Source organism: Gossypium hirsutum, chromosome A06 (genome assembly GCF_007990345.1).
Source record: "Gossypium hirsutum isolate 1008001.06 chromosome A06, Gossypium_hirsutum_v2.1, whole genome shotgun sequence".
NCBI lineage: Eukaryota > Viridiplantae > Streptophyta > Magnoliopsida > Malvales > Malvaceae > Gossypium > Gossypium hirsutum.
The window spans coordinates 71,771,813-71,795,002 of NC_053429.1; the positions used below are offsets into that span (position 1 = coordinate 71,771,813).

At 33.9% G+C, this 23,190-nt stretch overlaps 1 protein-coding gene across 18 annotated transcripts; it reads right to left on the bottom strand.

Annotated features, from left to right (window-relative positions):
• Positions 1-216: 216 nt before the first annotated feature.
• Positions 217-20,677, bottom strand: LOC107929816 (uncharacterized). Of its 18 annotated transcripts, none has more exons than XR_005928773.1 (24): positions 20,433-20,676; positions 19,009-19,393; positions 18,294-18,407; positions 18,126-18,205; positions 17,687-17,833; positions 17,447-17,595; positions 17,236-17,366; positions 17,022-17,144; positions 16,830-16,903; positions 15,715-16,302; positions 15,465-15,576; positions 15,189-15,326; positions 14,586-14,915; positions 13,934-14,207; positions 12,245-13,494; positions 10,601-11,000; positions 9,542-10,473; positions 9,389-9,454; positions 9,164-9,303; positions 8,807-8,864; positions 2,500-2,744; positions 1,205-2,377; positions 825-998; positions 217-716 (listed from the first exon to the last, which is right to left on the bottom strand). XR_005928773.1 is itself a non-coding variant. In XM_041115880.1 (23 exons), the coding sequence occupies exons 1-23, from the start codon at positions 20,564-20,566 to the stop codon at positions 908-910; spliced, it is 7,134 nt and encodes a 2,377-aa protein (XP_040971814.1). In that variant the 5' UTR covers positions 20,567-20,676; the 3' UTR covers positions 217-907. The 18 variants fall into 18 exon arrangements, 14 of the variants coding, with proteins under 14 accessions (XP_040971814.1, XP_040971816.1, XP_040971817.1 ...); XR_005928774.1 differs by having other exon boundaries at positions 1,200-2,377; XR_005928776.1 differs by lacking the exon at positions 8,807-8,864 and having other exon boundaries at positions 1,200-2,377; positions 9,164-9,289; positions 20,433-20,675.
• Positions 20,678-23,190: the final 2,513 nt, after the last annotated feature.

Below are 23,190 nucleotides of genomic sequence, written 5' to 3' on the forward strand. Positions count from 1 at the left end.
GGCTATTTGTGCATCAAAGACCTATATTAGTTTCTCGACTCTAATATCATGACATTATCCTTCTTTGCTATGTACTAAAAACAAATGAAACAAACTCCAAAAGAAAGCTCAAGTTTTTAGGAGAAATACTTAAAAACAAATTATAATGTACATACGAGCAAAGCACATGGTTGATCTGATTTCAATTAAACGTACAGGTTGTCCGAACCACACATGTAGACTACAACAATACAGATATATTATTACCTGCAAATTTTCAAGGCCATTTTTCTTTTTGTTTATACATGCCATGTTAGAAACCAAGTTTACTATTTGTACATGATCAATTTGTCGAAAGCCCTTTTAAAGAATTCTAACATTACATATTACAAAAAATTTCTTTACAAAGAAGCCTCATTCATATTAACACCTTCAACCAGAAACAAGATGAAAAATATCAAGCAAAAGGTGGGTCGCCAAAATTTAATCTTTAAGCTATAAAAGCTACTGGGAACACGAAAACCTTTTTTTTTTCTTTTTTAAGATCTGTTTTGGAGAGTTTCAACTATGATTTGTGAGCTATCCATCAACTACAGAAACCAAGACACTTATCAAGTATTCTTCCCAAAAGACGAGAGGAATGCCTGTTAATTTCACCCCGTATTCCCACAATGCCGTATTCCCACAATGGCTGCAAACTCGGCAACTTTCTTGCTTCTTTACAACTTAGAAAGATGCTGATAAACACAAGCTCCATTTAAATTCACGGAAGCTAGAACCCAGTTTTAGATCAAATAATTATTATAGGAAAAGCATAGAATGTAGCCACTTTCTTCCTTTTCTACCTGTTTATATAAGAAAGACGGCAGCAGTCAATTGAAGTTGTTGCTTCATAAAAGTAGTATGCTTTCCTCCATATGTGTAGGCCCTATAAGGCTATAAGCTCAAAGAATATCTCCTGAACTGAGCCCTTGATGAATCTGATGGCGTGGTGCCCTTGTTTTAGGAATTTGGTGGACCTGTAAGCACCAAATAGAGAATTATCAAAATCACCCATATAAATTATGCTTGGACCTCAAGCAGAAATGTTTCAGTGAAATAAAAATGAATTAGCATTTCAATCAACCATGGCAATTGGCAGGTACATTGCTTACTAGTGTAACCACAACCAGCTAAAACATAAATCAGGAGTTGCATTGGGCAGTGAAGCAGTGGTTAACCTTTCCTTTTCTTTGGTGGTTTGAAGCTGCCGCTTGCAACTGAAGGTGGGACAATTGACCTTTCTTGGTGCAACTTTTTGGATGATTGTTCGGACTTTTTTGAAGGAATTAGACCAGAGAAAAGAATAGCATCAACAGCTTCCCGTTGCTGTTTCCGTTTCAGAAATAAATTCTGAGAAGTGGCAACCTCCTTAGGATCTCTACCACCTTTATTTGATTCTCTCTCTTCATTGTTGCCATCAGGTTGGGGAGTAGAAACAATTGAACTTTGCTCCTGCACAGAAGATTTCTTACTCTCTTTTGACATCTTATTTTTGCCACTACGACCCACTTCTTGTCCACCATTGTCATTGTTGCTTCTCTGGTTTTCCCCCATTTTGACTTTTACTTCACTACCCTCTTTTTCTTGGCTTCCACTAGAGATAAGAAGTTTCTCTGGACCCCTGGACTTCACTTTCTGCAATCGTCTTCTATCATCATTTGCAGATGCAGACAAAATAGTCCTTCCAGGGGGAGGCTCACAATCATATTTTGCTTTTCTTTTGCTACAATGTTTATCTTTACTCTTCAAAGAGTCGATGTCACCTCCACCAGAAGACCAGTTACAGTCAGTCACACTGTCGATATGCTTTCTCTTCCCTTCAAACTTCAGCTTTTCCTGACACTCATTCTGTTTGGCAAGTTGGCCATCACCTCTGACCTTTTCAACATGCTTCACCTGACTCAGTTGATTATCAGAACCTTCTGGAACAAGAGTCTTCCTAGTGTTTGTTCTAAAAGAGATATTGTAAGGCCTTTTAATTGATAGTACCAAATTTCTCTGCTTAGCATCCTTCACAAGAGCAGACCAATTACGGTCTGTCTGCAAAGTCCTCGTGTTTCCCAAAATCCAAAGAGAAAGCTTAGCTCTTGTCAAAGCAACATTCATCCGTCTCTCATCAGCGACAAACCCAATACTACTGCTTGAACTTATGCCTTGAGAAGAACTTGCTGCTCTAACAGTGGAAAACACTAATATATCCACCTCCCGGCCTTGAAAACCATCCACTGTGTTGAACTCCATATCAGTAATAACAGAAGAACCAAACACACTAGAAAAGCGAGATCGCAAATGTGAAAGCTGACACTTGTATGGAGTTATTATACCAATCTTGCAAACAACAAACTCCGACGGATACCTATATCCCAAAACAAATTAAAATTCAGCAAGATGAATCATTCTACTATTCTAAAATCACAAAAAAAAACTATAAAAACTATAATAAAAAAAACAAAAAGGAAAGGACAAAGAATAATTAACCTTTTCCTGAAAAATTTAAGCAGCTCGACTGCTGCATCAGCCTCGCATTCATTATAAAGAGATAATGCACCAGAATTCTTTTCACGAAGCTCCAGACCATCAACAACATCATAAAACACATATGGGCCAACGCCTTCAGCTCCATGAAATGACACTGATTTGCTCAAGACTGTATCACCATTCAGCAACTTCTTGTCATAAAAGTGCAAAGAAGGAAATCGACATATCTCTGGATGCATCCTATACTGTAAACAGAAAGCTCTTAAGCAAAAGATTAATATACCAAGTATTGCAAAGATTTCATGGAGCTGACACCATGCCCTCATGCAACAAACAGTATCATACATAAAATACATGATAAGAATTAAAATTTCGTATAACACATACACAGTACTTCACCTTCCTCAATTAATTAAATTACTGTTGAAGAGATGAACTTTCAATTTACAGATCTCATTAAACAAAGTGCAATATATGCAATGAATACAAACATTGTACAAAAAGCATGAAGGTACGACCAAGAAAAAGAAGGCCGTACAAGAATGAATAGCATAAAGAAAGAAGGAAAAAGGAGGATTCCCTCTAGTTTACACGGTTCGATAAATAGACTACAAACCCTTCATAAAGATGGATTAATAACAGCTGAAAGGAAATTCACAACATACGTGCAAATGAGAATCTTCATAAAGACGGTTTATCATCAAAGAATACATAAAAGTCAGACAAATAACCGAAGAATACCATACAAAATACTAGAATGTAAATTTATATATTTTTTGGAAAGACTTCGTTGTAAATATCTAAATATACCGTGTTAGACAAACAAAATGGAGAACGGGTAAACTGATTTGTATCAAATAAGAGCAAGAATACCAAAAGTCTCTATTGCCTCTCATGGTTTCGTTCTTTAGGACATAATATTAAGCTAGGCAATGTGTTGCAACATGTTGTAACTATTTAAGAAGTGGATGAAAACAAAGAATTAAATTTCAAGATAAACTCTGGTCAAACAACATATTCAGAGAATCGAAGTAAAAGATAGAATTTGACACAGGAGCTTAAAATTAAAAATAAGTATATTTTATTTAAAGTCTTAGATATCTTTTTTGACAGCTAGGATTATTATTACTTGGGGGTTAAGTCTAGTATTATCAATTAAACTTTATTTGCAAGGAAGAGTAGAAACTTTGCCTACAAGGATGTTTCCTCTATATATTTTGTAAAAGAAGTTACAGCAGCAGACTTTTATTATTTCCTTGAATTTAATAAAGAAAACTAGAGGTTTTTATAACCCTAAGTTTCTAGAGTTCTAACTTCTTTCCTATTCGTTTGTTAAGCCCTAATTCTTTTTTAATTGCTACTGTTTTCTTCCCCAATCTACATCAATTTGGTATTAGAGCCTAATTAGATCCTAGGGTTTATATTAGGGTTAGCTATTAAGCCATGGTTGGACGCATTAGTGGTCAAGGAAGAACAAATGTGTGTCAAGAAACAGAATTGGCTGCACTATGACATGTGACTGAAGAACTGTCGCGTGCAGTTTATGCTTGGCTGCAACAGGAACAAAAAGGAACCTTGATGGAGATTCCAAAAGGTGCTCACAACCAGTTTGACATACTGGAAGGTAGTCTTGCTGATATATTTGATTTTGGTGATGAAGAAAAAGTCTTTCATGATGCTGGACCAACAAAGTTTGCAGTACGTGGATTGAAGGAGCGGTTGATACATGCCCCTCAATCAAACGAGGGCAGAATCAATGTTGAAGTCGTTGATTCTCTTTGCAAGATGCATGTAGAAGAGAAAGATTATGATATGTTAGAACCAATCTATGATGAATATCCTGAAGAAAGTGAAGAAGATGAAGCGTATCCAACCAAAGGAAAATCTTTGGTTGTTTGTATAATGACAGCCACAACCATAAAAGAAGGGGAGGATTGAAGGCGAATTGGAAATCTCCTAGACATGTCCTATGATGATTTTGGAGTAAAAACAATTAACCCTGTTTCTGTATGCCAATCAGATTCTGCCAAGAAAAAGTTGTGTGAACTCAAGGAAAAGTTGGAAAGTTTGAAGGCAAGTCATAGTGCAAAATTGATGCAGTCTTTTGAAGAAAAAATACCTGCAACCAACCATGAAAGTTGTTGCTGAAAATCGAGCTCCAATGGCTTCTAGAGGAAGTCCGCTGCTAGTGAATGAAATTCATGGAATAGGTTCGAATGAGGACTTTTTGTTGATAATTTCGCATGACTGTTTTCCTTGGCACCCAAACAACAACTATTTGTTTGAACCTCTTGGTCTAGTTGATTTTTTTCTCTGAGACAACTTTTAAGACTATAGATGGCATGTACAAAATGTTAGAAACATCAAGTGCATCTACACGGATCATGAGTGCGGTGGGCAGACGACTAGACATTGCAAAACAGCATGCAGCTGTTGTAACAGCTACTTTAAATGCTGTAATTTTTTCTGGAACCTGCTCAAGAGAAACTAAAGATGGCAAACATGCTGGGTGTGAGAGCAAGGATATTACTCATATGTCAAACAAGACATTGATTGAGGTAAACAACAAAAATTTAGATGGACAATCAGCTGTCGGTACACCAGCTCATGAAAAAGTTGCTTTGGCTTGTGATGTTCCACAAGAAAGAAAAATGTATGTTCTACTCAAGCTGGTGCAAGGGAATTAGACAACAGTGTGGAAAACAACAGGTCTCTTGCAGTTACAGCCTTTGTTCAAAGAGCTAATTCTTTGAAACATGAGTGCAAAAACTATATTGGCTTAGAGAATCTTGCAAGTTCAAAACGGATTCCAAATAACAATTTAATCACAAAGAGAAAAAACGGAGGTTGATAGTACTCGCCCTCAAAAATACTGGTGACAAGAAAGATGGTTCTCAAGGAACTCTTACTTATGGTGGTGATCAAATAGGTATGGTGGAGACTTTTATTAATGATTCTGAAATCAAAGAAGAAAGTCTTGGTATGACGGGTATAGATTCTGGAATTGAAGCAAAGCCTTCTTCGAAAGGGTATCTTAGAGCTTGTAATGGAAATAGTAGAAGTGTTGCTCTTAAAGATATTGCTGCAGGCACATTGGTTTTTGATATATTTGCTGCTTGTTTGAGTAGAGTATCCTTTGACAAGTATGACTTGATTTGTATAGTTAAGAGGTGTTTCATAGCAGCTGTTGCTTCTAAAGGTTCCAAAGCTTTAGAAAACACAAACAATCTTGTAGGTAGTTCTTTGGTGGAAGGCACAACTCTAGCCTATGAGACCATTACTTTAGAAAAGACTTTGATAGACAATTGCAATCTGGAATTGGGTGGCATTGGAGCTAAGAGGAACTCTATGCCAGAACATGATCTCTCTATTGCATTGATAGACAGTGTGTTCCGCAAGATTAGGTGCCATTGACTCATTTAAGCATGGATTTTGTCTTGGGATTTCTAAAGACAACAAAGGGTTATGATTCAATCTTTGTTGTTGTGAACCGTTTCTCGAAAATGGCACATTTCATTCCTTATTCAAAAACTTCCGATGCAACTCATATTGCTGAATTATTTTTCAAGTGGTAAGGCTACATGGTGTTACTACGCCTATAGTTACCGACAGAGATGTCAAGTTTGTTGGACACTTTTGGAGGACTTTTTGGAAGAAAACGGGAACCCAATTGAAGTTTTTCATTACTTGTGATCCACAAACAGATGGGCAAACTGAGGCTGTTAATCGATGTTTAGGAAATTTCCTTAGGTGTCTTGTCGGGAATCATGAGAAGAGTTGGGATTTGATTACTCCTCAAGCTGAGTTAGCATCCAACAAGTCTGTGAATAGAACAATTAAAAGGACACCTTTTGGAGCTTCCTATGGACTCAAACCTCAAACACGTTCTTGATTTAGTTCCTTTTCCATTTGGAACTAAGGTGAGTGATGATGGAGAAGCTTTTGCTGATCATATAAGACAAGTCCAAGAGGTGATGGCTGCCTTGAAAGCAAGCAATGAGGATTATGCTAATGAAGCTAGTTTAAAAGAGAGACTTAGTTCTTGTACATTTGTGGCAAGAAAGGCTTCCAAAGGGTACTTAACACAAGCTGAAACCAAAGACATTTGGGCCATGTAAGGTGTTGAAGAAAATAAGTTCTAATGCTTATGTGATTGAGCTGCCAACCGATTTGCTCAACAGCCCAGTTTTTAATGTTTGACTTATACTCTTTTTAAGGGTTTTGATGGGGATGCTGCTGAAATTTCAGACCAAGTGCAGCAACTTCCTATGACTAAGCTGGAGGTTATCAAAGATGTGTTGGATGTTAAAAAAGTGAGGTCTAGAGGGGGTAACAAATATAGAATGTTCTGGTGAAATGGTTAGACAAACCAGCTAGTAAAATTACTTGGATTGCGGAAGAAAAGCTGCAAAGAGTTGATCCAGAGATTTATGCTGAAGTTGTGAAGGCTTTTTCACCGGAGTTGAGTTTTCCAAGCCGAGGAGAATGACACAAGAGCTTAAAATTAAAAATAAATATATTTTATTATTTCAGTTTATAAGAAGTATTAGATCTCTTTTTTGACAGCTAGGATTATTATTACTTGGAGGTTAAGTCTAGTATTATTAATTAAACTTTATTTGCAAGAGTAGAAACTTTGTTTACAAGGAAGTTTCCTATATATATATATTTTGTAATAGAAGTTGCAGCAGCAGACTTTTATTATTATTTCCTTGAATTTAATAAAGAAAACTAAAGTTTTTTATAACCCTAAGTTTCTAGAGTTCCAACTTCATTCCTATTCGTTTGTTCAGCCCTAATTCTTTTTTAATTGCTACTGTTTTCTTCCCCAATCCACATCAGAATTAAGATGCAGTCACCATGTTTTAAACAATTGAGTTTATTCAAGAGAGAAATCAAGAGAAAGGGACGGAAAAGGATTCTTTTTGGTTGGATTTACTACTTTCAATTTAGGTAGAGAGCTTAATAGTATAGCTCAGCCTGTCTAAGATAATAATCAAATAGGTTACTCATTTTAAAGCCACAAAGAGATGTGTTAATCCTGTTAGTATTTCCTCAACACATTATTGGTCAGCATCAGTTCCATAATTAATATGTTTTGATTTCACATATTTTCAGTCTAGGAATAAGTTTATTAAGCTATTAGGTTTTGGAGAAGCTTGTTTTGTCAAGCCACTCAAAAGACATAGATGCTTAACATGATAAGTGGAACTTAAAGGCCTCAATTTTTTTATTATAACAAGAACGTAATCTGTTCTGCTAACAGCATTCTTTCTTCCCCCATTGTTTTTCATTCTTTTCTAGATTTCACTAGATTGGCACAAGTGAGGTCGACTTAAGATATGCTTTGGAATTATTAAAACAATTTATCTTTAAAGTGCATCCTGCATTGATGCTGGGTGGACATGAAGAACAAGACTATGAACCAACTGTGATAATAAGTTGGGCAATTCCAGCACATGAACTACATAATCACATTTCCAGAGGCACAGCTGATCTCAAACACTTCCACGGGTTCTTGATAGATGTTAGACATTATGTTAATTTGAAGACAGTCATCAAAGAGTAATTAAGTTGTTATGCTACCAGTATAAGCAATATTAGAAAACTCCAAGAGTTCCCACAAAGATGAAAATATAGAACCAAATGTCAAACAAACATCAGATAAGCAAAGAAAAATTACATTGAAGAATGCAAGCGAAAATGGTACCAATATTGCATAGGGAATAAAGACAAGTTAAAATAAACAGTACAGATGTGCAATTAGCAATCTGATCAAAGGAGATATTTATCCTTAATAGCGTGGCCTAAAAGATTATCAAAATAATGAGAATAAGGAGCACCCCCGTCAAGTCAGTCCAGACAAAAAAATATATATATAAAAGGCAGTATCAGAAATAGAGCCAGAGCCACCATCAAACTAACACACTTACAACGCACAACACATATGACCTTTGAAAATAATGTTAAGAATATGTAAACAAAAGTTCCCAATCATTTAGCAACATCAAATCTATATTCTTTTATATGCTAAGGAAACTTGACCTCAATATTCCTTAAAATGTGATCAATCTCATTTCGATGTTAGATAAATTTAATCTTAACCTTAATTACCCTTAAGACATGACTACACTACTTCCAAGTGCTGATCTTTTTCACCTTGAGTAGAAATGGTACGTCATACAACTGGGAATAGAATTCCAGGGCAGAAAAGAATTTGAAGAAACGTCAAACCAAACTTCACAAATCATATAGCAACAGCTGACCTACGACTTTTTGTATCCATTAAACTCTTAACTTTACTAACCTTTAACATGTGATCACATTCATGGTAGGTCTTTTGTTTCATATCCAGAAAGCAGCCACTGTAAAAAAAATTATTACTTGTGCCAGCACATTTGTCCCCCTAATGTGGCAATAATATATTCGTTTAACTGTAATCTCATTTATGAATCACTTGGTTTACCCTAAATTAATAGACTCCACCATTGAATTTGTCCAAAGACAAGGAGTATGAATGTTTGAGATTAAAAAAAAGGTGGTGCAAGTATCATGACTCATGTAGAAATGGTACAAATGGAAGATAGTAAAAAGGTTACCAAAAAACAAAGGACTTTATGTTTAGACACTAAGCAAGGAATAGACAATTTTCAGTGAAGGTTACCTGTTCAGTAAGCATAACAACAGGATGACCAGCTCTTTGTAAACGCTCAAACATGCTGCATTCATACATATATTTGCTCGCAACATTAGAGAGAACTGTTGCAGGAAGCTGCTTTGGATCACCAACCTTGAGGAAAGACTCTTTACTTCAGTGTTGATTCTCAAGTTCAGAAAATACAATGCTAAAGACAATTAAGTAGTTAGTTCTTAGTCTTTTGGCCCATACCATGATACATTTTGTCCCTCTTGACTTCAAAAGCTGAAGAGGAATCAAAGTAGCTGGCTCCAAAGCCTGTAATGACAATTTCAAACGTTATAAACAAAGAGAAAGCAACAATAACAGTAACAAAATGGAAGCATTGCAAAAAGGGGCAATTACCTGTGCAGCTTCATCAATCACAACAGCATCAAAAAGAGTATGTTCAGATGGATTGCCAAACTTAAAACTTGATATGGTTTCAGCACATACACCATAGAGATCTCCACCACAACCACTTAATGTTGTAACGATTATTTCAGCTTCCTTTAAAATAGACTTCCGCAGTTTATGTCTTAATGCTTTGGTTTCCTCATTAGTCTTCTTCTCTTGTGCCTGAGCAGCACTAAGATCTTTATAAATTTGTTTCTTTTGCTCATACAATCGTTGTAGCTTAGCCTCTAATTCCGGACTAGCCATTTCTTTTACATCCATTTCCTTATTAGATCCTTTTGATGTTTTCTTTATGCTTGAATTGCCATCCCTTATGTTTGCACGCTTGGTTTCGCAGAATCTGATGTTTTCGACTACCTTCTCTAGATTAGAACGCAGTACTGTAGAAGATGCCTCCATACTTAAATCATTTCTAGCATCATTTGTATGCATTTTCTCTTCTGCCAACCGATGATCAACAAGTGTATCAATATAGAAAGGTAGTGAATTTGGATGAACTGTTTTTGCATTCCCAACCCGTACAAGATACGGTTTGTACCTCTTCCCATCTCTCCCATATAGACCTTCACTAGATATTCTTGACACCAGCTCATCAACTGCAGCATTTGACTGAGCACAAATTAACACCCTTCCTCTTGTAGAACTTTCTATTGACTTTTTTGACCTTTCAACATCTTCATTTAATTGTCTAGCCAGGGCAGCATCCTGCCAAGCTCTTGCAATGGCAGTGGCCTGACTTACTCGTGCATTTGAATTGGTGGAAGAATTATAGCATTGTCTCAAATAACCACTCTGAGAATTCTCTGATTCATTTGTTCTCCGTTGAAAGGAAGCTAGCAAAACACCAACCATGGCCACAATAGTTCGGGTCTTTCCAGTCCCTATTGAATCAAGCAAGAAGCTCTAAATACAGAATATGTTTATGGTTTGCTACTGATTGAAACATTATCTAATATAACAATATACTAAAAGTAAAACTAAAGTAGAAGCAAAAACAATAGAGCCTACCTGGAGGACCCTGAATAAGAGACAATTCAAAATCTTTCTTTATCTTCTGTGATCCAACAGCAACATTCAAGGCTTGCAGTTGGCTATCATTGAAGGATGACCTCAGAAATTGCTGCAGGGGCTGGGATAGCTTACTGAAATCTAGTGTCGGTTTATACAAGATGGTAGGATCACTGACAGGGTTTAAAATGGCAGGAAGCAAGGGGATATCCTTTATAGATGACAGTGCCTGAAATTCTCGGATCTGGGGTGTAATGCTCATGATACGACTGGCATGCCATTTACTTCGTTCAAGAAGCTGCCTCCTAGCTTGATTCAAACGTATTGAGCCATTCTGAAGATAAAACCGAATCAGCAGCATACTTGACTTCCTTTTATTGTCTCTCTCACGTCTTTCCACCTGTGGACAGGGAAGTTGCTTTGGTGAAATATGGACAGTAAATTTTTAAATCTTTTCAATTTAAAGAAAAAAAATTACACCAACCAATAACAAAGTGACATTACTTTATTAAAGCTATGGAAAATCAAATCTTTTTCAATTTAACCTCAGCAATTATAGAAAAGTAAATAAAAAGGTTGCTAGGTGTTTAAGCAAATGAGAAGAAAATTCAGCACAATTATACAGATCAAAAGTCAGGAAAAGTCCTCCAAATAAATTCAGGAGAATCAACCATAAAAAAGTATGCAGATTCATTTGAGGATCTTGGACCACACAAAAACACCCCTCAGAACAGGATTCAACAACATGAACTCTCAAGCTACTTTTCCACCAGATTAGATTAAACAAGTGGTAATGCTAGCAAGTTGCCATAGAAGCCAGGTTACAGAAGATAAAATTTTAGATGTTTTCAAGACCAAACAACTAAAATATTAGTGAAGGTAGAGAGAAGCAATGAACAATCAGTTGATCTTTCTAAGTGAAAATTACTAAATAAAAAGATATTTTTACTTTTGGCAGTAATACAAATTTAGTAACTTCGGCATTAACTTGGGCAACAATAGATTAGCCTTCATAATTTTGGGTTAAAACCCTCAAAGCTATTCAGACTCATTGCACTCTCTAAGACTTCATAATAATTAAATTTACAAATCAGCAATCAGTATTTATTTACCACTGAAATCAACAGTTCAAAACCATATTTAACAGAATAGTCGACTAAAGAAGTCAACTAACATGTCATCTTCACCACCATGCAAGCATACTTAACCGACTACAGTAAGTTTAGGTTTTACACTTAAAATTATTGGCAAACTGTTGCACTCCTATAGGAGCATCCTGATCCTATTTAATAACAAAACATAAACATTAAACAAATAATAAACCACTTTTAGAATCAAATATCTAAAGTAACATAAAATATTATTAAGCAAAAGCTAATAGAAAAAGTTACTTCCAGTCAATAACTAAATAGGATAAACAAACAGTTAATGATACACAGCAGTTTTGTGTTAGATGTTCAAGGTCAAGAGTAATAAATTAAAAAGAGTTATATATATACACACAAACAAAAGAAATTTGCCTGAAAAGAGGGTCAAAAAGGTCTTGCAGAAAAATGAATTAAAAAAATATACTAGGGAGAGAAAACACTGAAATCAGAACAGGAATGATACGATCCCAGTAAATACTATATTAGGACAAAATACCTTTCCAACCATATGAACATCATGGGAGGTACTTTTTGGAAGATCTTTAGTGAGTAAAACAAGGTCATTCTCTGACAAACTTTTAGATGCTGTAGAATCATCAATATCATAGACAAATCGAACAAGATGGAAATCATCAACCCTCTCAACTGACAGCACGGATATACTGCCACAGTACATCTCCTCCCATGAAGACATCTCCAGAAAGGAACTATACAGTTGTGCTTTAAATTCCTCCAAAACTAACGGCCGAAAAATGTTTACATACTGTTCAGGTGAGTGGAATGACACAGGGACCTCCTTTAATTTGCTAACGGTGTGACTCTCATCATCTTTTGCAGATGCTAATCTCACCGTTACAAAGAAATCTACTTCTAGTATTGGCCTGTACCAGTCATCCAGTCTTGGAGGCTTGAACCTTTTAACCTGAGCTTCCGGCCTGTGTAGGCTAGATCTATTTTCAAAAGGTGATCTAAGTTGAATGACTTGCCTTTTAGGAGCAACAGGACCAGACTTAGCAAGAAGTGATGGCTGTACAGTTACAGTTTTGAAAGCAGCCTCCAACGGATCATCTGCAGCAACTACCTCCCTCAAAATTGTATCTTTGGTTCCAAAATTTTTTTTTTTGCAACCTTGATTAATGCTGTTTAATTTAACAGATTCATCAAACTTGTTCTCCTGATCAACTTTACTCTGAGATGAAATAACACTACTTCTGGAGTTGGAGCTTATTTCTTTCCTCTCACTGTCAGGGCCTTTTGGTTTGGGACAATGTGGTGGCTTGACTCTTGATTTCTCAGGTTTCTGTGTCTGAGAAACAAGGGAATCTTTTTTCATGGGAGACTCAAGTAGATCCGCTGAAGTATCAGTACCAGTGCTATGGACAACCTTCTTGGCATGGTAAGTTTCTGAAGCTTGCTCATCAGTAGAAGGAAATTCCACCTGGGCATGCAACATTTGATGACCTGACTTACTAGATGCAATATGTTTCTCCTTCTCATCATCGGAAATAACAATCAGATTACTTTCATTCATTTTTTTTTCTGATTTTAAGGAATCGAAAATTTTTACATCCATCCCAGTAGAAGGAAGCTGCACATCAGCTGCAGGGTACCTTCCCTCAACAGATGCTCCAGAAAACAATTTTTTTGACCTTAAGGTTGAATGCCCAATAGCACAAGAAACTTCTTTAGATAATGTAACACAAAGTCGTGATACTTGTTCTATCAATTCATCCATGTCAACAGCATCTACATTGAAAAAGCATATAATACATGAATAATACCTAGCAATAGACCAATATTCACATGAACAACAAAAAGGGAAAAAATGAGAATAAAAATATGATTAACTGAAGTAGCACCCAGGAACTTACATCCATAAGAAGAAGAATTTATATTAAAATGTAGTACAATTTGTATATTCACAATCTAAGCAAAAATGAATTTTATGGTTGGTTACATTCAAATTCATAAATTGTTGGATGTTGAATGAGTAGTGAATTTAAAAAATTATCATACAAAAAAAAGGAGTGGACTTTGAATGCTATCTTTACATAGCTATATAGATCCTTACAGTTTGTATAAACTCCAAATTAAATATGCAAACAATTTTTTTATCCAAATGAAACATAAAAAATTAAAAGACACAGTAAGACGAAAAAATTAAGACACAGTAAGACGAACTTACCGCTTGAAATAAGATTTTCAACTGCCCCAACCATCAACAGAGAACTATCACTCCTTAATAGCTTGATTACATTCAGCAAAGATATTACAGCCTTTTTCCAATAGACAACAATGACCTTAAGTTGAGACTTTCCCCATTCCATAAGATCATGAAGCCATTTGAAATCCACTAAATTCCCTAATGCTACTTTAGAATCTCCACACAAACTAACAAGTGACGGACTGAGTCTTCCAAATAGAACAGGGAGGATCTCAAGCACACGAACACAAGTCATCTGAAAAGGAAGCAAATACTATCAACTATGCCTGCTAGATGGAGCTATTAAACAGAAATTTAATGCTTTTATTACCTGTACACAAGAATAATGCCAGTCTCTTCTATAATTTGATAGCAGCAAAAGACTAGCCAACAATGCATGTGCAAAGGCAAATATACAAACAGATGGGGTGGCATTAGTGCACATTCAAAAGCATTTAATGATGAGGTCATACAAAGTGAATTTGTAAGACCCAAAAAGTTAGTCCAGAAGGAACTAATTAACTCTCTTCAGATGCGTCCATAACAGCAATTAAATGTAAAATGCACTTCCATTATATAATCAAGAATTTGCAAAAAGAAAAACAGAAATGCAATGAAAATCAAAGGATGATACCTGGCAAAGACTGTAATTAACGAATGCCTTCCCTTCTACCAAGCACTTGCATAAGGCTGGCCACACAATCTCAGACAATGAGTAACAGAAATTTTCCCTTAATTTTGGGTCAACACTGGAGTAATTTCTGCCCATGTTTGCAGGCAAAGCATCAAACAGTGGCTGCTTAAGAAATCCACCCTGAGAAGAGTACTTCATGATATTTGAGGCATTGGAAGAATCTTCTGCTACTTCTGAATTAGGCAAGTCCTCATCTTTAAGTAATTTGCATAGAACAAAGAAAAAGTGGTGCAAAGTCTGAAATTTTAATAAAACAGAATCTAACTGGACCTGGAGAGTGCAAGAAAAAGACATCAGAATATGCCTGACCTCTACGCAGAAGTAGCAACATCATTGAATCACTAATGTGCTGTAAATCTACAGTAGCAGAACATCTATGATATTGCAAAAAAAAGCCCTTGTTCAGGAATGGTCCTTTAATCTAGAGTACTATAAGCTGAGAGCATAATCAGTTTGTGCCAACAACATTAGATAAAGAAGAAAATATAGCTAAATGCTCACTGTGCTTCTTTTAAGAGCTACTGCAACACGAGTAACACTTACAAGTCTCAAGGCATGCCTCAGGCCCAAATAAACAGCAGATAGAGAAAGAATGTCAGAGCAAAGAAACTTCAAGCCACAACCAAGACCCCGTGTATTTGAAACTTGTTCCAAGATACACTTGCCAAACTGCCTCACATTCTGCATCAGAAGAAACAAGAAAAAAAGTTTATGCACAAATCCTGAAAGGCCGACCACAGCAGACTTTTTCATCACTTGATCTATATCATAAAGGCAATACAAGTTAATTTATGAGATCTAGACAACAAGTAGACATACATCATTTGGGTCCACAAGTGAGAGGATCAAGCTTTCACCCATCCTTGGTTCCCAAGACCACTGCTTTCGAAGTTCCCCTTGCCCCATTCGAATCAAAAAATGTGCAGTTAACCTGTCAAAGAGCATCCAGTATTATAAATTGCATTTAACTTGATATGTGGGTTTCACATTAGAGATAACAATTTGAAAACACATAACAGATTTTGCTATAAAGTAAAAGATGTAGACAAAGAAGATACATGCTAAGAACCTGTTGAAAGTCTTTATCAAAGGAAGACACATTGTTGACAACCTCATTGAGTTTTTAGATTCCTTCCCCCCTCCATCATCAGAGCCAGTTGGTATCTTCCATCCAAATGTACTTAAGATTTCTGCAGCGGAGGATGAAAGCCAACCTCTAATATCAAGGGCCATTTCAGCACTATTCTCAGGTTCTATCATAGGGAAACGAGATCGAGCCCATAATACAGCCTTTGAAAATGATATTGGGAGAACTGAAGGATCAATATCGACAAGAACGTCAATCCACAACATAGGAATACACATCCATTCTCTATACTCCGGAGAAGTAATTTGACTCTGAGTGCTAAATTCACTCCAACAACCAGTATCGCTGTCTTCAACATCCTGAGTAAATGGAAGCTTATTATGTCCTTCCTCGTCATCTAACTCAATAGAAGAGCTTTTAGCAATACTTGTAGCTATGCAACAATTCAGCATTGAAGTTATCAAGGTAGCAGCATCAGACACCAAAATTGTTTGTATGAGATCAAAGGCAGGCTGGCGCAGGGAACTGTAGAGTGAAGAATCCTTCAAAGAAGACACAAGAGAAGGACCCCTGTCCAGCATGATTGCTGATATATCAGTCATTAATTTGTTTATTTGCAAACTCCCTCAATATGAAACAAAGAGTTCTGCATAAATATATGTCAGTACGGTATGTCCTTTAGCTAGATTACTAAATGCCCTAAGAATAAATACCAAGACAGCAGGCTTTACAGCACAATTTTTTTCCTTCAGTAAAAGAGGGGATATTTGGTTTCAGAACAGACAGACACTTAGAGAGAACACTCCCATCTATTGCTGCTAGAAAAATTGAACTTCCAAATATATCCATGGCAAACAATAACTAAGGTCAAACTTGTACAATAATAATGCTTTAGCTAATAGAAACGCCATTCTCTTCCACCAATATCCATGTTCATCCAATACCATCTTGGCCTTCAAACCCTCTCTCTGAGAAGTAACAACTCAGAATGGGAAAAACCAAAACACATTAAATAACAGCATTTCATCCATCTCCAAATATTGATTCCTAAAAAAAGTTTGAAAATGTACAGGATAATGATATTCAATAACACATACCACATATGTGCACATTCAAAAGGAGGGCATGGTGGATTCATCTTGTAGCCTCGATGAATGATAAGAAGAGCAATCTGAAAATAAAATCTTGCAACAAATTACACAATAATAGAACCATTACAACAAAAAGAAAGAGAGAATAAGAAAGTACAAAGCATTTCCATCCACCATATTCCAGAATATAGTAAGGACCTTGCAGGCTGTTTTTCTCGTTAAAACACTGAAGTTACTGCTCACAGGAACTTGGTGGAGAAGAAAATAAAGGAAATGCCTACGTTGCTTTTCATGTTCCCCGTCTTGCAAAGCTTCAAGTGACTAAAATAAAATTTATCACACATCAGCAACTTTATAACAACTATATATGCTGCAAAGCTAACATCAACTGACAAGTAAGAAAAGAACATGCCTGCAGAAATGGCTGGAAAAGATCAAAAATATCTTTATGCATCTTCTCATTTCTAGTGTGAAAACACTGACCCAACAACGTGTTGCGCATCACACTGGGAGATAATGTAGCCCTCAGCCAAAGCTTACAACCTTAAGAAAGTAGAAAAACATAATTAGCTATTTGGGGGAAAAGGCAAGAGAAAAGGAAAATGAAAAAAAAGGGCTCATACCAAGCATTGTGAAAAGTTCTCTCAAGCAACTAACAGCATGGGAAAATTCAGGTGAATCACCACTGATATGGTTGAGCACAATATCAAGAAAGATGGGATAGCGCTCCAGTATTCCCTCTTCAAAAGCTGGAGGTTCCAAGAACTCAAGCCTTCATCTCAAGAGAAAGAACATTACATTACAGAGAAAGGAGACAAAATAAAAAGTTATAGACAATCAAGAATTTAACCCTACTTCCTTACAAGGATGTAATCCCAAGCCATATGGGTAAGCGGTCCAGCTGCGCTCTTGGCCTCGAAGTCTCTAAAGGTGAAGGCAATACTTCATTCTCCAAAAAGCCAATGAACTTTTTAAGCAAAGGTTGCAAAGGTTCCAAATCCATTGCTCTCCTACATAAAAAGAGAACAAGTATAAGGAAATAAAATGTGATAAATTAAAATGATATAAACCTTGGTTTCCAGGAATGATGGATGAACATAAATGATTGGATAATTAAAGAAAAAAAACTCACAGTGACAAGCAAAACATTACAGAATGCACCATGTACAATAAAAGAAAACTATATTTGAACCTTTTTAATGCTCTTTTAAACAAAAGGGACAACAATTCCAGATGAGCATAATAATAAAACAATAACAGAAGGGAAATCAACATACTAGCATTGGTACAAAGCAACAATACCTCATTTTTCCCATACATTTAGCTAAACGATGACCAACAGTCCGCACTCTTCTATTGAAAAAAAGCAATGCATAAACACCCTGACAAACATGTCTACTTGATGAGGTGGAGATCAAAATGAAAAACCACAGACAGAAAAGGTGCATAAAAAACTTTGCAGTGAAATACCGGAAACTGTTGCCCAGCCAAAGCCAATTCATGCATATCATCAACTGCTTCAATGAATTTTTCAAAATCTATAAACAAGGCCTGATCATCTAATAGGGCAGGAAACGTCAAAACCTGTGAGCAATTAGACAGTAAACAAGAAGCAAGGAGAAGTCAGCAGGGCAAAACAAAATAAAAACTAATATACATATATGTGAGCTATCTAATCAGCTAGAGCCAACATACCGAATATGAGATAATTAACTCAGAAATTTTGATCACTAAAGTACTAAGCAAATTTGATCAAACCCAACCTACTCCCATGTGTACCACTTTCTTTATATACTAACTTAAAAACAATGATAATAGGGGAAACAAAAACAACAACTGGATATTATGTTTCATAACCAACTCTTTAAATTATTTATGGAAAAGATAAGTTTCATTCAAGATAGGAATCTACAAAGAAACAATACCAAAGAAACTTAATCATCCACCAGGGACTAGGTAAATTGACTGGTGTGCTCCTTCTCTGTGCAGTAATAATCATTTATCATTCACCATATACCTGCAGCTTGTTCTTACAATTAAGAAGACTTTAAACCATAAACCAAAAAGAAAAAGAAAAACGAGACTAAATAACAGTTTCACCTTATTCTAGTTAGCATGTTGGCAAATTGTCAAATGCAAGTAACAAAAGATAATACATGAAGTAGGAAAAGAAGAGTAATTATACCTCATACATGAGATTGACAACCTCGGCATTGTCACATACAGGATCATACTCCTGCCGCACCAATCTTTCATTGATCTCTCTCAAATGTTGAGTCACCCTTTCTTCATCAAGGCTCCGCAACACATCAAGAAGGGGACCTATGGTACACAACTCATACTCCGTGCTGTACATCTCCTGGGCTTGATGGTGCTGAGAAACACATTGAATGCAATGGCGCATTTCCTCAGAGATCCTCTTCCATAGAAGCCGTAGAGGAGAATCATTGCGGTCATCTTTAAAATAATTGTAGAAAGTTTCCAAGAGAGGACCCATTATATCCCATGAGCCACACCAAATGTGATTTTCCTTTGGTAAACTTATCAACACACTGAATGCATCAGCAAACCTGGCATATGAGAAAGGCCAAAGAAATCCCAGCTTTGTAAACTTTTAAAGGCAACAAAGCCTATAGAGCTGGAAAACTACAAACAATTTCCTCAACAAATAGGAAACCCAGAACAAAGAATTAATGAAGCTCAAAAGGTGAACCTTCACAGTGATAGCATGCAAGGAATTTGGTAACTAGATAAGTTCATCTATCAATGAAATTTTCAAAAGAAAACAAATAAATAGTCAATATTATAAACACATATACATAAAATGGAGAGAACCTCCAATGATTAAGGGAAAAAAAAAAGGCTTCAATAAAAAGTTTTCCCAAAATATAAAACCACCTCAATAATATTGGCATCAATAATTCATACATAAGAGGAAAATCACATCGGCATGCACATAATAATTTATGGTGAATTTACTTTGCACGAGGTAATAATAAAACTGCATAGGAAAAGAAGTAATCAAGATCCGTCATCCTTTTGGACAAGAAGGCAGTTATCTTCTTGACTGAAACAACTAAAGTATAATTGCTTTTAGAACTGAAAAACAAGAAGAGGAACAGCAACACATTCAAGTTCCAAAGCAAAAATTTCCAAAATAAATTAGTCACGTAATTGGCCACAAAACTAAATGCCAATATCCAACATTTCTGAAACTTATAATTAAAACTTTTCAAATGCAAAACCAATCTACGGATATCTATTCTTTTAACTTCCGTTTATTTAAATTATGGAGAGCAGAACTACAATGGTCAAGAATAAGCAATGCACCAGCTCTAACATAATTATTCTCACAATAGTTTCACAACCTAATGTGAACTTCAAGCAAAATTCCGTTTCCAGAGCTCTTCTCAATAACAAACAGTCAGTTCAGTAAAGCAAAAACAACGAAAAATGTGACAATGTCAAAATCAAATTTATGGCATTTTACTAATTTTCTTTCATTTCGATTTCAGCGGGAATGATCAGTAAAACGAATAATAAAAATAAATATCTTGAAGCAATTGCACAAGAAAATACGAGAGAGAAAAAAAGAAAAACGAAAAAAACCATTCTTCCTTGCGCTTGTGAAGACGACGTCGCATAGAAGGATCAGTATCGTCAGTTTCTTCTTCCTCTTCTTCGATGCCTCTCCATCGTTCCAACAACTCTCTTGTAGAAGCAACTTTCTTGGCCATTTTCATACTACTTTTTCTTAATTGATAAAATATTAAACAAAAAACTACGGAGAATTGATATTGGAAAAGAAAAATATGATTTTAGGGTTTTTCCATTTGCGAATGACTCGCTAAAGAAGACGTTGGTACATTTTATGTTTTATAGACATGAAAGAAACGGCGTCGTTTAACTTAAGACTTTGGCGCCTCCCGGGACTAAGATTTTTCATTTTCCTTTTAAATTAAGAGATGTTGGATAAAAGTAGAGTACCCAGTTGGATTGGTTTCAATCGGTTAAACTGTAGTAGAAGTCCCTCTCCTATAGCAAGAAATTCATTTTAGATCATCTACTTAAAAATTACTATAGATTAATCTTTCATATTGTAAATTTTACTCTTAATTTTGATAAGTATATCATACTTAACTAATTCAATTCATAAAAAATTTAACCATAAAAAAATCAACATATTGGCTAAAAAAATATCTATATATCTTTTATAACCAGGGTAAAAATAATCAATGTTGAAGAATTGAATTACAATAAATAATCAAGTTCGTAAGAGAGGTAGTCACAAATGGCAAAATTCATGAGCTTTTTGGGAGTGTGTTCTATGGGGATTTGCAAGACACAATCACAATCATTTAAGGTTTTTTTTTTTTCAACTATAGAATATTTTAAAGATACATAAATTTAATATCATATATTTTATTCAATTTATCAATAATTTAATGGCAAATTTTAGTGATGTAATTATCTAAATAAATTTTTAATATATAAAAATTAATTTGAAGCAAATTTTTAATAAAAGGACTAAATTGAACTTTACATAGTACTCCTAACTTCGATTGTTTAATTCAGGCTTATTAATATATTAGATTATGTCACAATTATGTTGTAGGTGAAACTTTTTAGGTAAACTGAAAAGATAGTTACCCAAACTATTAGCATATTTTTACTTTGGTCACTTAGATTTAATTTTTTTATTATTTTAGTTACGACTGATATTTTTTGTGTTAAATTACTAATGTTTGCCTTTTCTTAATGTCATAATACAAAATTTAACTTTCCAATATTTACAAATTCTATCAATTTAATCCTAAATCTTAAAAATTCAACAAACTAACCATCAACTTTACATATTTTGCCAATTTATATATAAATGTATTGATAAATATTCATTTATTTTAATTATAATGATAAAATTATTTAAATATTAATTTAGATTACAAAGGCATATTTTAAAATTTTCTTTAATTAATATCACAACAAAAAAATATTATTAAAAAATACATTGAGTGAACATTAAAAATTATAAATAAATATATTAAAACATTGAAAAATTCAAGTTAGTTAAAACATAAAACAAATAAAATTACTCAATAAAAGCAAATTTGAAAAATGAAATGTGTAAGTAAGCAAGAAGAAGAAGAAAAAGGCATCTTTTAAAATGAAAGTTTTAATTTGAAAAAAGTTTTTATTACGTATAAAATTTATAGAGTTAACGGTGCATAATTAAATTTAAAAATAATTATGATTTAAATATTAAATTATAAATTTAAGAAATGATGATTTTAATATATTTATGAATTTTTAAAACTTAAAAAATAATACATGTTAAGATGTAATCTCATATATAATGAAAAATTGAATACAAATATATATATATATTACATAAAAAAAGAGAGAATATATGTTTGATTATTTGAAAAATCTAATCAAATAGGTAATTTTTCTTTTTTAAAACAAATTACGATATATATTTTATTATTTAATTCTAGATAATAAAACTTTGGTTTTAAATTTTAAAATTTAATTATTTAAATATATTATTTTAAATATTTGATTATTCAAATTTATTTTTTTTCATAATATTATTAAGATAATATAAATATATAATAATTATTCATAAAGTTGTTCCAAAATATGATAAAACCTAATGAATATCTCAATTATATAATTTAAAATAAATACTTCTTTTAAAAATGTGATAATGAATTTTAACATTTTTATGATAATATCAAATTTTATAATATATATTAATATAGATAATATTTAAATAAATATTTAAATTGAATCAAATTGATAATTTATCTAATTAAAAATTTATTTAAACTTTAAAAATTCTATTTATCTAATTAAATATTTAATATATATAAATATGTAATAATTATTTTTAAAGTTATTTGAAAATAATAATGAAATCTAATGAATAGATCAATTATATCTTAAAAAATACTTTTAAAAATGAGATAATTAATTTTTTAAAAATTATGTTAAAATCAAAATTTAACATACATACATAATATATATAATAAATAAATGTTTATATAATAATATATATAATAATTAATTAATTATCTAATCAATTTTTTATTTAATTAAATATTTATCTAAACAGAAAAAAGCATAGATTCATAATTTTAATGGTTGTGTACCTTATTATATGATATATGATATAGATTGTTATTAATATATATTTATAATATTTCTGATTTTCTTTTTCTTATTTTCAATATTTTGTCCAATTAAACCAATTAATTAAAAATTGATATTTTGAGTATTAAAACATGGGTAAATTATCCTTTAAAATTATGTCATTCCTATTTTTATTATTTCAAAATAATATTATTAAGGACTACTATTAATAACT